The sequence below is a fragment of the Mercenaria mercenaria genome, chromosome 14, assembly GCF_021730395.1.
Source record: "Mercenaria mercenaria strain notata chromosome 14, MADL_Memer_1, whole genome shotgun sequence".
Lineage (NCBI taxonomy): Eukaryota > Metazoa > Mollusca > Bivalvia > Venerida > Veneridae > Mercenaria > Mercenaria mercenaria.
In genome coordinates, this window is record NC_069374.1 from 40,695,384 (window position 1) to 40,714,322 (window position 18,939).

At 38.9% G+C, this 18,939-nt stretch overlaps 1 protein-coding gene across 2 annotated transcripts in view; it reads left to right on the top strand.

Annotated features, from left to right (window-relative positions):
* The window catches only part of LOC123527407 (F-actin-capping protein subunit beta-like), a 117,159-nt gene that overhangs the window by 30,169 nt on the left and 68,051 nt on the right, over positions 1-18,939 (top strand). For both annotated transcript variants that reach the window (XM_045306826.2, XM_045306828.2), the window contains exon 3: positions 6,760-6,881. In XM_045306826.2, coding sequence (XP_045162761.1) covers positions 6,760-6,881 — 122 coding nt within the window. The remainder of the gene's footprint in view (positions 1-6,759; positions 6,882-18,939) is intronic.

An 18,939-nucleotide genomic window follows, 5' to 3' on the forward strand; every position in this document is an offset into this window, starting at 1 on the left:
AAATAGAAAAACCTTGTGACCTCTCTAGAGGCCATATATTTCATGAGATCTTCATAAATATTGGTCAGAATGTTCACCTTGATGATATCTAGGTCAAGTTCGAAAGTGGGTCACGTGCCCTCAAAACTAGGTCAGTAGGTCAAATAATAGAAAAACCTTGTGACCTCTCTAGAGGCTATATTTTTCATGGGATCTGTATGAAAGTTGGTCTGAATGCTCATCTTGATGATATCTAGGTCAAGTTCGAAAGTGGGTCACATGCCATCAAAAAACTAGGTCAGTAGGTCAAATAATAGAAAAACCTTGTGACCTCTCTAAAGGCCATATTTTTCATGGGATCTGTATGAAAGTTGGTCTGAATGTTCATCTTGATGATATCTAGGTCAAGTTCGAAACAGGGTCATGTGCGGTCAAAAACTAGGTCAGTAGGTCTAAAAATAGAAAAACCTTGTGACATCTCTAGAGGCCATATTTATGAATGGATCTTCATGAAAATTGGTCAGAATGTTCATCTTGATGATATCTAGGTCAAGTTCGAAAGTGGGTCACGTGCCTTCAAAAAGTAGGTCAGTAGGTCAAATAATGAAAAAACGTTGTGACCTCTCTGGAGGCCATATTTTTCATGGGATCTGTATGAAAGTTGGTCTGAATGTTTATCAACTGGGTCATGTGGGAAGAGGTGAGCGATTCAGGACCATCATGGTCCTCTTGTTTGACCTATCTATACTGTTAAGGATTTTTGTGTGGACTTTTTTTTTTATGCCCCTGAAGGGAGGCATATAGTTTTTGAACCATCTGTCAGTCTGTCAGTCTGTCTGCAATTTTCGTGTCCGGTCCATATCTTTGTCATCGATGGATGGATTCAGTCTTCGCCTTAATTTTTTTTCAGCACTTGTCCTTTCGGGCAAGTAAGTTAAGAAACCACTTGCCCGAAAACATTTTTACTTGCCCGAAATCATTTTGTTTATAAATATGATGTATTTTGGTTTATGCTTAATTCAACATTCAGTTATTTAAATGGTAGTTAACTAACCTACCCACACTTTTGATGGGCAGGCTAAACCAACGTAAGTGGATAACCATGTTGCAATATGCAAGTAACTAGCAGACAAAAATTATGGGAGAAAACTAGAAAAAAAGTAAAACCTATACTAGTATCCAGTTATATGCCAGGTGTGGGGTTTAAATTTACACTACCCTTCTAAAACTTACTTTTTTAATCCAGGGCCTTTAAAATATAGTGTAGTTGTTCAAATTTAACTGCAATAATGGATCAGCCTGGTTAGGCGCCCCCCACCCCCTCCAAAAAAAAAAAAAATTGTGTTTATGGTGGCATGGCCAAAAAAAGTTGAATCATTATTATCAAGTAAATATCACAGTCCGGGGCGACGTGTCCAAAAAATATGGACACAGTATCACCATCAACCCACCCGTGTTTAAAGCGAAAAAAAAACATTAACAATTATCGGTAATTATTCTGTTGATAAACAAGTAATTGGCCTTGTTTTCATCATCAATTAAAACCCCCTCAAAGAGCTAAAAGAAGTGTGTCGGTATCATGGCATTTGAAGTGGAGATCAAAGCGGTATAAGCCCGAGATTGCCATGGCATTACGTCATGTTTTCGCGCCATTTCACTGTCTGATCGTACGGCCTCGGTTCTTTAAATTGCTGAGAAGAAATCAGTAAAAAAGTATCTTCTTTAATTTTTTTTAAAAGCAAATGTGCAATATCCCGTATAAACTGACAGGTAAATGTGTCAAACGATAATAGTAGATATACACTCTGTGACCTATTTGCCCTCAAGGAATTTACGTTATTGTTTGAAAAGAATATCTGACATAGTGTGGAGTCAAAAAAGACATGCACAAAGATTCATTTACTTATTAAACTTATTAAAAACCACAGCGACATCAGACTGCTTTATTTTAAAACAATTTTTTATTTACGTTCACGAGGTCACGTAACCTATTCTGCCGCACTTGCAGAAATCTGTTTGCGAAAAAACGTTTTACTCGATGTATTTAAATTGCTGCCGCTTTTTCATTATTTAAGATTTTTTAATTCTGTTTTTTTGTACTATCTTGTCAAAAGTCTGAATTTTATGACCATAGTTTGTATTATTTATTTACTTTTAGAAATAAATAAATAATTAAGATCGCGCTGTTTGAAATTTTACAAATAATTGTATGAAACTTCGATCGTTTTTATAGAATTTTGCCTACATTTCTGTCAATATCTTATTAAAATTGTTATAGAATTAAAACTGTATTACTTCTCAAGCGGTGTTGAAAATTTGAAGCGATTATATTAAAAAATGAATGCACTACACGCGTTTTTTGTGTACGTGTCGATAAACAAAAGTAACGGCGATACGATAGGATAGGTCGCACGTGCTCGAGAAATGGAAAATTACTGGCATGACGTTTTGATATCTTTACGATTCGCGGGTAAACTCCAGTCATAGGGATGTAATTTCTGAATTTTGTAAAGTAACTTTATATATTGCAAATGTCACGTGAAGTCATCAATTCATGCATAAATATACGAAAGCTGGTATTTAGGATGTTCATTTCAGATTCATGAAATTCTTTTATGTAATTATTGTGAAAATTAAGGGATTTAAATTTCGGAAAAAGCACTTGTCCGTTCGGGCAACCACCTGAAAACTTTGGCTTGCCCGAAACAGGATCTACTTGTCCCGGACTTCGGGCAACCCAGTTACGACGAAGACTGTGGATTTTCAAATAACTTGGCATGAATGTTTACCACAGTAAGACGACGTGTCATGCGCAGGACCCAGGTCCATAGCTCAAAGGTCAAGGTCACACTTAGACGTTAAAGGATAGTGCATTGATGGGCGTGTCCGGTCCATATCTTTGTCATCGATGGATGGATTTTCAAATAACTTGGCATGAATGTGTACCACAGTAAGACGATGTGTCGCGCGCAAGACTCAGGTCCATAGCTCAAAGGTCAAGGTCACACTTAGACGTTAAAGGATAGTGCATTGATGGGCGTGTCCGGTCCATATCTTTGTCATCCATGGATGGATTTTCAAATAACTTGACATGAATGTGTACCACAGTAAGACGATGTGTCGCACGCAATACCCAGGTCCGTAGCTCAAAGGTCAAGGTCACACTTAGACGTTAAAGGTCATTTTTCATGATAGTGCATTCGTGTCCGGTACATATCTTTGTCATCCATGGATGCATTTTCAAATAACTTGGCATGAATGTGTGCCACAGTAAGACGACGTGTCGCACGCAAGACCCAGGTCCGTAGCTCAAAGGTCAAGGTCAAACTTAGACGTTAAAGATCATATTTCATGATAGTGCATTGATAGGTGTGTCCGGTCCATATCTTTGTCATTCATGCATGGATTTTAAAATGATTGGGCATGAATGTGTACCACAGTAAGATGACGTGTCGCGCGCAAGGCCCAGGTCCGTAGCTCAAAAGTCAGGGTCACACTTAGACGTTAGAGGTGATATTTCATGATAGTGCAATGATGGGCATGTCCGGTCCATATCTTTGTCATTCATGCATGGATTTTAAAATAACTACGCATGAATGTGTGGCAAAGTAAGACAACGTAAGTGCAAGACCCAGGTCCGTAGGTCAAAGGTCCTAAACTCTAACATCGGCCATAACTATTTATTCAAAGTGCCATCGGGGGCATGTGTCAACCTATGGAGACAGCTCTTGTTTCTTAATAAATCTCTTAGATGCACGGTGACCCCAACTTTTTTTCTTTCCATTTTGAAGCATTTGTGTGTGTCATTAATGCTGCAAAATATTTTGAAAATCTTAACGTCAGAATTTTTTTTTGTAGATCTAAGTGCGTTTTTTCCATTGAAAATAAAGTGGGTGGGGTAATTATGTCAACATGTAAAAATTAAAGAGATCTGTTAGTGACATTTATGCTTATATAAAACTGACATCACCTTGTATTCATATTAATCTGTAAGACCTGAAATTCCTATAAGAATAAGTAGGATATTATATGTTTTATAAAGTACCAACATTTTTTCAATTTTACAAAATTTCAGAAATGCGTAAACAGTGGGTGAAGAAAATACCCCATAAAATTAAAACGAGTTCGGTGACCTATGTTTTTTCTGCTCTTGTTTGTCTTAGAAACTAATGTTCTTCAAGCTCACAGGGTATGAAGAAATTCTTAAAGTTAGAAAAAATTCGCTCGTACATCCTTAATGAAACTTGGTCAGAATGTTAATCTTGATGATCAGATCTTTTGGTCCATAGGTCAGGTGAGCAAACAGGGTCTTCAGGGCCCTCTTGTTAAGTTCATTGCTGGTTAGTAAGAAAATAGTTGCCTTCAAAATGTTCAAACTTCGTAGTGTTGCCAGTGGTCAGTAGATGACCCCTGTTGTTTTGGAGGTCAAAGATCGAGGTCACAGTGACCTTGAGACTGGAAATGGTTTCTGGTCAAAAACTAAAGAATGCATTTGTCTGCTGTTCTCAAACTTGATAGGACTATTGCCTGTGGTCAGTATATGAACCCTATTGTTTGGGGATCAGTAGGTCAAAGGTTAAGGTCACAGGGGAGCGGTAGTCTAGTGGAAAAGGTGTTGGCTGCTCAATCCAGGGATCGTGGGTTTGAGCCCCATTGGGGCCGAGACCACGACTTCTCATATGACACCAGTACTGGTTTTTCCAGGAAGCGGACTCGAGAGTGGTTACAATAAGCTTGAAGCTTTCATCACAATCAAGCTGAAACAAATTAGTATAAACTAGGTCATAGTGACCTTGAGATTGAAAACGGATTTGGTTCAGTAATTTAAGAACCTTTGGACCTGCAGCCTTCAAACCTCATAGGATAATTGCCAGTAGATGACCTCTATTGTTTTTGGGATCAGTAGGTCAAAGGTCAAAGTTGTAGAGATATTTGAACTGAAGATGAGACAGACTTTCAAGGGGACATTTGTGTTTTACAAACATCTTGTGTTATTTGATTAATTTAGAAGTTGGAAAGTAAATGAAATCATGAAATGGTCATCTTTACAGTAGTTGATGGTCTACAAAGAAACCAAAAATATCCAATGAAACTGATCATGAAATATTATGATATATATGTGTACAGACAATGTCAAGATATATCACACTACATTTTACAGGAGCAATACCTAGCTCTAATCCGTGAAACTGTACAAACATAGAGAGAACTTAAACTGCTTGATGCATATGTAACATCATTTAGCTGTATGCTTATATGGGTCAGAAAAATTAAAATGAGTTCTTTTGCATCCATTGTCTGTCTTTTCATCAACATTTCCTTCGAATGACCTCCAGGTCTACATGTACTTACTGGAATTCAACCAAATTAGGCTTGAGGCATCTTTCAGTGAAACAGATTCAAAATTATACAGATAATAGCCCTGACCTCCCTTGGAGCCAAGTTACACTTAATGGTAAATAGTTGTTTTCTTCATACAACTACTTGATAGAATTCAGTCAAATTTGGCTGTAATCCTCCGCAGTTGATACAAATTGTGCAAATGGATTCCCTGTGCCCCCTTTAGAACTCTTAAGGATAATTTTCCTTCAAAGAAATCCTTTTCCAAAACTGCCGGGTGGAGTTGTAGTTGTCATCTTGTCTGTCTGTGCATGAAGAAATCTTTTTCCTGATAACACCCACAGTTTTCAAGAATTTGGCCCATACTTGCAGAAATGTATCGCTATGAAGTATACTTACAAGTTTCCTCTTAGAGTTCTACAGAATATTGTGTATTTTGCAATACAGATAAGCTTAGTTCAGTAACTCCTCTTAAAGATTTTAAGGGATTTGGCCCAAACTTACAGAAATATTTCGCTAATACTTTGTGAACTTCATTATATTGTCAGGATGTGTGTATGCTGCTGAGGTAAAGGTTAACTGTTACTGAAAAACAGCTTGCAACTGATATAGTAGTTTGTAATGATGGTTGTCCTAGCTTAAGATTGTATCTTTGGCTACTAGGGTAAGGAAAAAGGTTGCTATTATGAAAAGAATAGAACTATTAATTATGTCTCCCACCACACAATGGTGTGACACAATGGTGTGGGAGACATATTGATTTACTTCAGTCTGTGTGTCTGTCTGTGTGTCTGTCAGTCTGTCTGTCTGTCACAAAGCTTGTTCGCACTCTAAGTCAAACATTTCTCATCCGATCTTCACCAAACTTGAACAAAATGTGTTTGACCATAAGACCTCGGCCAAGTTCGATAACTAGCCAAATCCGCCAAGGCACTTTTGAATTACGGCCCTTGAATTACTGATTGGATCCACTCGTCCAGAACATCTTATTGGATCCACTTGTCTAGACCATCCAGAGAAACTAGACATTTTTCATAGGGGCAGTTGTGGGAGACATGCGCTTTTCTCAAAAGCATCTCTAGTTTTGACTTGGAATTACTTGCATAGATCTCGTCCACTTTGGGTTGCAACCTTTCCTGGTTTATAGAATTCTCCCATGTGTGAGCCAACCAGCTGGCTTACAGAAGACTGATGTTCCACTTAGGTGCCAGCTCTTGCCTGAGATAATGCAAGAAGGCCCTCTTAGTGTCTACCTCCACCATCAAGAAACTGGAAAGTCAACATATGACCAATAATTATGTTGGTGTGGTGTTAAACACAACAAAAAATATTAAATTCTGCTTAACTTGAGAGTTAGGAAGTTAGAAAATAAGCAGTGAAGAGTACAGGCACTGTGGACCTCTTGTATCTTTCAATGAGGTGATAATTACATATTTTCAGGTACCTAATCTGTGTGAGGACCTTTTGTCATCTGTAGACCAGCCTTTAAAAATAGCAAGATGTAAAACTACTGGCAAAGATTTTTTATTGTGTGATTACAACAGAGACGGAGATTCCTACAGGTCAGTACAGGTCTTTCAAACTTTTGTACAGCATATAGCTGAATCAAAACATGCTGATCTGGATCTATAACTGTAGGATATTTTGTGATGTAGGTGGGTTTTATCTGTACATGTAATGTATTTTATAATGTAACTGGGCCTGATTTGTACCTATACCAGGGATTGAATTTAACTTTTTTTTTTCCACTTCCACTAGCAAAATGGTGGGTTCCACTAGCAATTACATTTACAGGCTGTTTACATGCTAAATTTATTGTTTTGTTGTTGTTTGGTCTCATATAAAAGTTTAATGTTCAGCTCCATTTCCCATTTTTTTTATACGCCCGAAGGGACTTATTATGTTATACCCCCCGTGTCCGTCCATCTGTCCGTCCATCTGTTAGCAATTTTGTGTCCGCTCTGTAACTCTTGGACCCCTTGAAGGAATTCAAAGAAACTTGACACAAATGTTCACCACACCGAAACGACGTGCAGTGCATGTTTTGGATGTCTCACTTCAAGGTCAAAGTCACACTTGGGGGTCAAAGGTCATATCAGTTTGTTCCGTGTTCGGTCTGTAACTCTTGAACTGCTTGAAGGATTTCAAAGAAACTTGGCACAAATGTTCATCACACCGAGACGACGTGCAGAGCGCATGTTTCAGATGACTTGCTTCATGGTCAAGGTCACACTTAGGGGTCAAAGGTCATATATGACTTTGCTTTGTGTATATTGCTCTGCATTGCAGTACTCTTGTTTTTATTTGGCAGATCCCTTTTTTGTTCACTTACAATAAATTTTGTTTGAATACTTCCCTTTTATGTTACAATAAATAGCTTATTTTGAAACTTCTTATTTTTGGCGGTAGGAAAAACCGAGACCACTTTTCTGTGGTACAACATGGGTGGTACCTCCAATTTTTAGGTGTATTTTGACATACCTGTACCTGGTAAGGATTTTTTTGGGGACTTAGAATCTTTTTTTGTGGACTTGGAATTTTTTTTTTTTTAATTTCTTCCCTTTGTTGTTCCTGTCCTTTTGGCTGCAACAGTCAAGTTCTTGGTGGAGCTCTTGTCACGGTTCGAACAGGCCAGGACTTTCTGGTTTTGGAAGAAGGAGCCAAAGTACTTGATGATTCTTTGGATTTTTGGCTGGACTCTGAAGTTTTAGGTTATTTCAGGTCACTGCGGTGGTGTCGCTAGCATTTTCGGTCTCCGTGGGCCTTTTTCGCCCAAAGAAACTTGATATTTTCCTCTCCAATTTCGCAGTTGCGAATCACCGATCAAAATGAAAACAAATATCTTCTAGAAGCTTACTTAGATATCCAATAATTACATTTGTATCAAGCGACAAGCGTCTACAAGCTGTCACTTGATTATAGGTAAAATAACTACCCCGAAGGATTTTTTAAAGAGCAATGGATTCGTAGATTTTTGAACATGATCGCGAAAATATTTGAATGCCATGATTTCCTACTCTCATTTTTAGCTCGACTATTCGAAGAATAAGTAGAGCTATCCTACTCACCACGGCGTCGGCGTCACACCTTGGTTAAGTTTTTCGTACCAGTCCACATTTTGACAAAGTCTTTTGAGATAAAGCTTCGAAACTTTCAACACTTGTTTACCATCACCATGGCCAGTTATAGGCAAGAGCACATAACTCCATCAAGGATTTTGGCTGAATTATGGCCCCTTTTGACTTAGAAATCATGGTTAAGTTTTTCGTACCAGTTCATATTTTGACAAAGTCTTTTAAGATAAAGCTTTGAAACTTTCAACACTTGTTTACCATCACCATGGCCAGTTATAGGCAAGAGTACATAACTCCGTCGAGGATTTTGGCTGAATTGTGGCCCCTTTTGACTTAGAAATCTTGGTTAAGTTTTTCGTACCAGTTCGTATTTTGACAAAGTCTTTTGAGATAAAGCTTTGAAACTTTCAACACTTGTTTACCATCACCATGTCCAGTTATAGGCAAGAGCACATAACTCCATCAAGGATTTTGGCTGAATTATAGCCCCTTTTGACTTAGAAATCTTGGTAAATATTTCGTACCAGTTCATATTTTGACAAAGTCTTTTAAGATAAAGCTTTGAAACTTTCAACACCTGTTTACCATCACCATATCCAGTTATAGGCAAGAGTACATAACTCCATCAGGGATTTTGGCTGAATTATGGCCCTTTTTGAACTTAGAAATTGGTTCTGTTTTCATACAAGTCCACGTTTTGTAAAAACTATTACACATACGGCTTTTAAACTTTGAACACTTGTTTATCCTTATGATTTCCATTTGTAGGCAAGAGTACATAACTATTTTGACTGAATTATGGACCTTTTTGGACTTAGAAATTGGTTCATACATTGCCATTTAGTGCAAGACTTATCGAAATCAAAGAAATACAGGAACATTGTTTGTCTAATCTATTTATTTCTTTTGTCTGAATATCTGTGGAAATATGTTGACCCCGTTCTTCAATCAATTCTTCGAATAGTCGAGCGCGCTGTCATCAGACAGCTCTTGTTAGCTCTATTATTGGAGACCTTGGTTAAGTTTTTCGTACCAGTCCACTTTTTGACAAAGTCTTTTTAGATAAAGCTTTGAAACTTTCAACACTTGTTTACCATCACCATGTCCAGTTGTAGGCAAGAGTACATAACTCTATCAAGGAATTTGGCTGAATTATGGCCCCTTTTAACTTAGAAATCTTGGTTAAGTTTTTCGTACCAGTTCACATTTTGTGTAGTGTTTGACATATGGCTTTGAAACTTTTATCACTTGTTTATTATAACAGTCTCTATCTGTAGGCAAGAGTACATAACTCTGTCAACTATTTTGACTGAATTATGGCCCTTTTTTGATGTTGGACTTGGAAATTGGTACAATTTGTGTACAAGTCCATGTTTTGTCAAAACTATTTGACATGTGGCTTTGAAAGTTTGCATAATTGTTCATCATCATGATTTATATCTGTAGGCAAGAGTACATAACTCTGTCAACTATTTTGGCTGAATTATGGCCCATTTTTTGACTTGGAAATTGGTTCAGTTTTCGTACAAGTCCATGTTTTGTAAAAACTATTTGACTTGTGGCTTTGAAACTTTGAACACTTGTTTATCATCATGATTTCCGTCTGTAGGCAAGAGTACATAACTCTGTCAACTATTTTGGCTTAATTATGGCCCTTTTTGGACTTGGAAATTGGTTTAGTTTTCATACAAGTCAACCTTTTGTCAAAGCTATTTGACATGTGGCTTTGAAACTTTGAACGCTTGTTTATCATCATGATTTCCATCTGTAGGCAAGAGTACATAACTCTGTCAACTATTTTGGCTAAATTATGGCCCTTTTTGGACTTGGAAATAGTGAAGTTTTTATTACCAGTCTATATTGTGCCTAACCTGTTTGTCATATGGCTTGAAACTTTGACCACTTGTTTACCTTCAAAGTCTTCTTACCTAGGACAAGGACTTGAGCTCAGTTATGGCCCTTTTCTGGACATAGAAATTAGTTAAGTTTCGCATACCATTCGATGTTTTGTCTATCAACTGTTTGATATATGGCTTTGACACTTTGAACACTTGCTTACCAACATGGTCACACATTGCATTATAGTGCAAAACTTATCCAGATCCAAATGCAGGTACATTGTTTGTATTATCTGTTCCTTTTCTTTTGTCTGAAAATCTCAGGTAATATTTTGACCCTATAATTCTATCAGTGCTTCAAATAGTCGAGCGCGCTGTCAACAGACAGCTCTTGTTAGCTCACTAGAGCACAAAGTGCTCAAGGTGAGCTATTGTGACCGGTCATTGTCCGGCGTCCGTCATCAGTCGTCCGGCGTCCGTCAACATTTGTGAACCAATCTTTATGAAACTTGGTCAGAATGTTAGTCTTGATGATCTCTAGTCAAGTTCGAAACTGGGTCATGTTGGGTCAAAAACTAGGTCAGTAGGCCAGATCAAAGGAAAAGCTTGTGAACACTCTAGAGGCCACAGTTGTGATCCAATCTTTATGAAACTTGGTCAGAATGTTTGTCTTTATGATTTCTAGGTCAAGTTCGAATCTGGGTCATATGGGTCAAAAATTAGGTCACACAGTTAAATCAAAGGAAAAGCTTGTGAACACTCTATAGGCCACAGTTGTGACCCAATCTTTATGAAACTTGGTCAGAACGTTTGTCTTGATGATTTCTAGGTCAAGTTGGAATCTTGGTCATTTGGGGTCAAAAACTAGGTCACACGGTCAAATCAAAGGAAAAGCTTGTGAACACTTTAGAGGCCACAGTTGTGACTCATCTTTATGAAACTTGGTCAGAATGTTTGTCTTTATGATTTCTAGGTCAGGTTTGAAACTGGGTCATGTGGTGTCAAATACTAGGTCACTAGGCCAGATCAAAGGAAAATCTTGTCAACACTGTTAGAGACCACAATTTCAGTTTGAAACTCATGAGAATTAGTCAGAATGTTTGTCTTGATAATCAGTAGGTCAGATTTGAATCTGGGTCATGTGGGGTGAAAAACTAGGTCACGGGGTCAGATCAAAGGAAAAGCTTTTGAACACTCTATAGGTCACAGTTGTGATCATAATTTTTATGCCCCCCTTCGAAGAAGGAGGGGTATATTGTTTTGCAGATGTCGGTCGGTCTGTCTGTCTGTCGGTCGTCTGTATGTAGAGCAGTCCGTTTCCGGATGATAACTCAAGAACGCTTGGACCTAGGATCATGAAAGTTGATAGGGAGGTCGTTCATGACCAGCAGATGACCCCTATTGATTTTGAGGTCAGTAGGTCATAGGTCAAGGTCACAGTGACCAGGAACAGTAAAACGGTTTCCGGGCGTTAACTCAAGAACGTTTGGGCCTAGGATCAGGAACATTGATAGGGAGATTGATCATGACCAGCAGATGACCCCTATTGATTTTGAGCTCATTTGGTCAAAGTTTAAGGTCAGATTGGCCAGGAACAGTTAAACGGTTTCTGGACAATAACTTCAGAACGCTTGGGCCAAGGGTCATGAAAGATGATAGAGAGGTTCATCATGACCATCAGATGACCCCTATTGATTTTAAGGTCAGTAGGTCAAAGGTCAAGGTTACAGTGACCTGGAACATTTAAACCGTTTCCAGACAATAACTTGAGAACGCTTCGGCCTAGGATCATGAAACGTGATAGGGAGGTTGGTCATGACCTGTAGATGGCCCCTATAGATTTTGAGGTCTGTCGGCTAAAGGTCAAGGTCACATTGACCAGGAACTGTTAAACCCATTCTAGACGATACCTTGAGAACGCTTGGGCCTAGGATCACTAAACTTAATAGGGAGGTTGATCATGACCAGCAGATGACCCCTGTTGATTTTGAGGTCAATAGGTCAAAGGTCAATGTCACATTGAACCAGAACAGTAGAATTTTTGTTTACAGTGAGCAAATAATTACTGTTCCTTGTGCAATGACTGAATGCATCAAGGGGGGCATTTTGTGTTCAACGAGCTCTTGTTAGTCAGAATGTTTGTCTTGATGATCTCTAGGTCAAGTTTTAATCTAGGTCATGTAGGGTCTAAAACTAGGTCACGGGGTCAAATAAAAAAAAAAGCTTGTGAGCACTAGAGGTCACAGTTGTGATCCAATTTTCATAATTTTTGGTCAGAATGTTTGTCCTGATGATCTCTAGGTTGAGTTCGAATCTGGGTCATGTGGGTTCAAAAACTAGGTCAGTAGGCCAGATCAAAGGAAAAGCTTGTGAACATTCTAGAGGCCACAGTTGACTCAATCTTTATGAAATTTGGTCACAATGTTTGTCTTGATAATCTCTCCATCAAGTTAGAATCTGGGTCATGTGGGGCAAAACCTAGGTCAGTAGGCCAGATCTAAGGATAAGCTTGTGAACATGCTAGAGGCCACAGTTGTGGCCCAATATTTATGAAACTTTGTCAGAATGTTTAGCTTGATGATCTCTAGGTACCTTTTGAAACTGGGTCATGTGGGGTCAGAAACTAGGTCAGTAGGCCATATCAAAGGAAAAGCTTTTGGACACTATAGACACAGTTGTGACTCAATCTTTATGAAACTTGGTCAGAATGTTTGTCTTGATAATCTCTAGATCAAGTTCTAATCTGGGTCATTTGGGATCAAAAATTAGGTCACATGGTCAAGTCAAAGGAAAAGTTTTGAACACTCTAAAGGCAACAGTTGTGACTCAATCTTTATAAAACTGGGTCAGAATGTTTGTCTTAATGATCTCTAAGTGAAATTCGAAACTGGCTCATGTGGGGTCAAAAACTAGGTCACTAGGCCAGATAAACTCTGGTGAGCAATATAGGGCCATCATGGCTCTCTTGTTTTATTCTTACTCGAATTTTGCGAGATAGCGACCGCTAAATTTTATCCCTGCCTATACTGTATTTTATAATGTAGGTGAGCTTGATTTGTATCTGTAGGATATTTTGGGATGTAGATGGACTTGATCTGTACCTATAGTGTATTTATGTCGGAGACATTTTGTTTTTGCCTTAGCTGTCTGTCTATCTGTTGACTGTCCGCAATTTAGTGTACAGTCCAGAAGTCATTCATTAAGGGATTTTAATATTACTTGTCACAAATGTTCCCCATGATGAGATGACGTGTCATGCGCAAAACCCAGACCCTTGGCTCAAAGGTCAAGGTCACAGTTTGAGGTCAGAGGTCAACAGGGCTTTTTTATGCCCCCGAAGGGAGGCATATAGTTTTTGAACCGTCTGTCAGTCTGTCGGTCTGTCAGTCTGTCGGTCTGTCAGTCTGTCAGTCTGTCCGCAATTTTCGTGTCCGGTCCATATCTTTGTCATCGATGGATGGATTTTCAAATAACTTGGCATGAATGTGTACCACAGTAAGACGACGTGTCGCGCGCAAGACCCAGGTTCGTAGCTCAAAGGTCAAGGTCACACTTAGACATTAAAGGATAGTGCATTGATGGGCGTGTCCGGTCCATATCTTTGTCATCGATGGATGGATTTTCAAATAACTTGGCATGAATGTGTACCACAGTAAGACGAGGTGTCGCGCACAAGACCCAGGTCCGTAGCTCAAAGGTCAAGGTCACACTTAGACATTAAAGGATAGTGCATTGATGGGCATGTCCGGTCCATATCTTTGTCAGCGATGGATGGATTTTCAAATAACTTGGCATGAATGTGTACCACAGTAAGACGACGTGTCGCGCGCAAGACCCAGGTCCGTAGCTCAAAGGTCAAGTTCACACTTAGACATTAAAGGATAGTGCATTGATGGGCGTGTCCGGTCCATATCTTTGTCAACCATGGATGGATTTTCAAATAACTTGGCATGAATGTGTACCACAGTAAGACGACATGTCGCGCGCAAGACCCAGGTCCGTAGCTCAAAGGTCAAGGTCACACTTAGACGTTAAAGGTCATTTTTTATGATAGTGCATTGATGGGCGTGTCCGGTCCATATCTTTGTCATTCATGCATGGATTTTAAAATAACTACGCATGAATGTGTGGCACAGTAAGATGACGTGTCGCGCGCAAGACCCAGCTCCGTAGGTCAAAGGTCCTAAACTCTAACATCGGCCATAACTACTCATTCAAAGTGCCATCGGGGGCATATGTCATCCTATGGAGACAGCTCTTGTTTCCTTCGCCATCCATGAAGAGATTTTAATATTACTTGGCACAAATGTACCTCATAATAAGATGATGTGTCATGCACAACTTTCAGATCCCTAGCTCAAAGGTCAAGGTGACACTTGGCAGTGAAATCTTAACATGGCATGAACAGGGTCTGTTTCGTGTCCAGTCCATAACTCTGTCATTCATTAAAGGCTTTTAATATTACTTTGCACAAATGTTCACCACCACCTGGTTCTTGCACATGAGACAGAGTGTCATGCGCAAGAACCAGGTCCCTAGGTCTATGGTCAAGTTCACACTTAGAGGCCAAAGGTCAGATTCAAGAATGACTTTGTCCGAGCATTTCCTCTTCATGAAGGGATTGGAATGCACTTTTCCGTCATTCCGTCCATCCACAATTTCGTGTCCGGTCCATAACTCTTTCATTCATGAAGGGATTTTAATATTACTTGGCACCAAAGTTCCCCATGATGAGACGACATGTCGTGCATAAACCCCAGACCCCTGACTCAAAGGTCAAGGTCACAATAGGGAGGTCAAAGGTCAACAGGGCTTTTTTTCCTGTCCAGTCCATAACTCTGCCATCCATGAAGGGATTTTAATATTACTTGGCACAAATGTAACTCACAATAAGACGATGTGTCATGCACAATTTTCAGACCCCTAGCTCAAAGGTCAAGGTCACACTTGGCAGTGAAATGTTAACATGGCATGAACAGGGTCTGTTTCTTGTCCTGTCCATAACTTTCAGATCCCTAGCTCAAAGGTCAAGCTCACACTTGGCAGTCAAATGTTAACATGGCATGAACAGGGTCTGTTTTGTGTCCAGTCCATAACTTTGTCATTCATTAAGGGATTTTAATATTACTTGGCACAAATGCTCCCCATGATGAGACGACTTGTCATGCACAAAACCCAGACCCCTGGCTCAAAGGTCAAGGTCACAATTGGAGGTCAAAGGTCAACAAGGCATTTTTCCTGTCCGGTCCATAACTCTGCCATCCATGAAGGGATTTTAATATTACTTGGCACAAATGTTCCTAATGATGAGACGATGTGCCATGCACAAAACCTGGACCCCTAGCTCAAAGGTCAATCGGTTTTGTTTTTTTTCTGTCCAGTCCAGAACTCTGTCATCCATCAGTGGATTTTAATATTACTTGGCATAAATGTTCCCCATGATGAGACGACATGTCTTGCGCAACACCCAGGCTTAAAGGTCAAGGTCACACTTGGAGATCAAAAGTCAATAGGATTTTTTATGCCCCCGAAAATCACACTGTCAGTCCGTGTGTGCGTCCGTGCGTCTGTCCATGTAAATTCTTGTCCGGGCTGTAACTCTGTCAATAGCATGGTCTGTTTCGTGTCTGGTCCATAACTCTGCTATCCATGATGGGATTTTGAAATAACTTGGCATAAATGTTTACCAAGGTCACACTTAAAAGTCAAAAGTAAACAGGGTCTGTTTCGAGTTGGTCTATAAGTCTGCCATTGATGAAGGGATTTTGAAATTATTTGGCATAAATGTTTCCCATAATGAGAAGACATGTTGTGCGCAAGATCCAGACCCCTAGCTCTAAGGTCAAGGTCACACTTACAGGTTAAAGGTTAACATGGTCTGTTTTTTGTCCAGTCCTTAACTCTGCCATTGATGAAGGGATTTTAAAATTTCTTTGCATAAATGTTCCCTATATTGAGATGACGTGTCATGCGCAAGACCCAGACCCCTAGCTCTAAGGTCAAGGTCGCACTTAGAAGTCAAAGGTGTTCCTTGTCTGGTCCATAACTCTGCCATTTATCAAGAGATTTGAAAATAATTTGACATAAATGTTAACCATATTGAGGTGTGTCACGCTTATGACCCAGGTCTCTTGGGTCAAGGTTAAGGTCACCATATAATGTGTGATTTTTTTGCGCAGACAACTGTAGCATTCTTGGGCACGCTTCGGGGACATTTGTCACCAATAGTGTCAGCTCTTGTTTCCTGTCCGGTCTATAACTTTGTCATGCATATCAAATATTCCCCCGATTTCGACGACGGGAGTTGTTCCGCCATTTTACCAAAATTTTTGGTCAAGGAAGAGCACTCGTTTGCATTAAAATACCGGGAACTTGGATAATTTTCTGTTCCTGTAAGTTCGGATAGTATGTGAAGCAATTGTTTACCAACAAAAAAGTGAGAAAAATCGAGGGGAAATATAATTATATTCTTGTTTAAATAGATTTGTCACACATCACAAAAGATAGTTAGAATCAACTATTTGACTGATCGTAAGATGCTATCATTCTGTCAGTTGCGTATAGATCTATGTAACAATCGTGAATTTATTACAATCATAAGTCCTCAAACAATTATACAAACAAATATTAATTTCAGTTTCATTGCATAATCTTTTTAATCTGCCCCGAGGATAAAACTACACTGATATTTCACATGTCAAATAGACCTGACAAAATATTACACAAACAAAATTTTCTTACCCTAAAAATTAATAAATGTTAAAACATCCTATTAATCCAATAACCCTAACTGGCAAAAGAAATTTAAAAGATTCCTAATATTTGCAATACACAGTGTTACATCACACCCAGATGTAACCACTTCTACCTGTCAATCAAAATTCTTAAACTTCAAACAGAGTACCACTTTGATCTTTAACATGAATGTACTGCTGAAGTGATGCACTATTCTTTAGATATCTCTGTAGGTCACTCCTGGTGTGATTAAAAAAAAATATTTTGTGAACTCCTTGGTTTTTACAAGCAGAAATATAATTCCTGGATATATATGTGCCAACAGCTAGTGTGTGTGTGTGTGTGTGTGTGTGTGTGTGTGTGTGTGTGTGTTTCTTTTTCTTTTCTTTTTTTAGCTCACCTGAGCAATGCTCAGGTGAGTTTTTCTGATCGCTCGATGTCCGGCGTCCGTCGTCTGTCTGTCGTCTGTCTGTCCGTCAACATTTAGCTTGTGTATGCGATAGAGGCTGTATTTTTCAACTGATCTTCATGAAACTTGGTCAGAATGATTACCTTTATGAAATCTAGGCCGAGTTCGAAAATGGGTCATCTCGGGTCAAAAACTAGGTCACTAGGTCAAATCAAAGAAAAACCTTGTGTATGCGATAGAGGCTGTATTTTTCAATTAATCTTCATGAATATTGGTCAGAATGATAACCTTGATGAAATCTAGGCCGAGTTCGAAAAAGGGTCATCTCGGTCAAAAACTAGGTCACTAGGTCAAATCAAAGAAAAACCTTGTGTATGCGATAGAGGCTGTATTTTTCAATTGATCTTCATGAATATTGGTCAGAATGATTGCCTTGATGAAATCTAGGCCGAGTTCGAAAATGGGTCATCTCGGATGAAAAACTAGGTCACTAGGTCAAATCAAAGAAAAACCTTGTGTATGCGATAGAGGCTGTATTTTTCAATTATTCTTCATGAATATTGGTCAGAATGATAACCTTGATGAAATCTAGGCCGAATTCGAAAATGGGTCATCTCGGGTCAAAAACTAGGTCACTAGGTCAAATCAAAGAAAAACCTTGTGTATGCGATAGAGGCTGTATTTTTCAATTGATCTTCATGAGTATTGGTCAGAATGATTGCATTGATGAAATCTAGGCCGAGTTCGAAAATGGGTCATCTCGGGTCAAAAACTAGGTCACTAGGTCAAATCAAAGAAAAACCTTGTGTATGCGATAGAGGCGGTATTTTTCAATTGATCTTCATGAATTTTGGTCAGAATGATAACCTTGATGAAATCTAGGCCGAGTTCGAAAATGGGTCATCTCTGGTCAAAAACTAGGTCACTAGGTCAAATCAAGGAAAAACCTTGTGTATGCGATAGAGGCTGTATTTTTCAACTGATCTTCATGAAATTTAGCCAGAATGATTACCTTGATAAAATCTAGGCCGAGTTGGAAAAACGGTCATCTGGGGTCAAAAACTAGGTCACCAGGTCAAATCGAAGAAAAACATTGTGTATGCAATAGAGGATATAGTTTTCAATTGATCTTCATGAAATTTGGTCAGAGTGATTGCCTTGATGAAATCTAGGTGGAGTTTGAATATGGGTTATCTGAGATCAAAAACTAGGTCACTAGGTCAAATTAAAGAAAAATCTTGTGTATGCAATAGAGACTGTTTTTTTCAATTGATTTTATGAAATTTGGTCAGGATGATTGCCTTAATGAAATCTAGGTCGAATTTGAATATGGGTCATCTGAGGTCAAAAACTAGGTCACTTGGTCAAGTCAAAGAAAAAACTTGTGTATGTGATAACGGCTGTATTTTTCAATTGATCTTCATGAATTTTGGTCAGAATGATTGCCTTGATAAAATCTAGGTTGAGTTTGAACATGGGTCATCTAGGGTCAAAAACTAGGTCATATCTAAGAAAATGCTTGTTTTATTGCAAGAGACCAATTTTTTGGTCCAATCTTAATGAA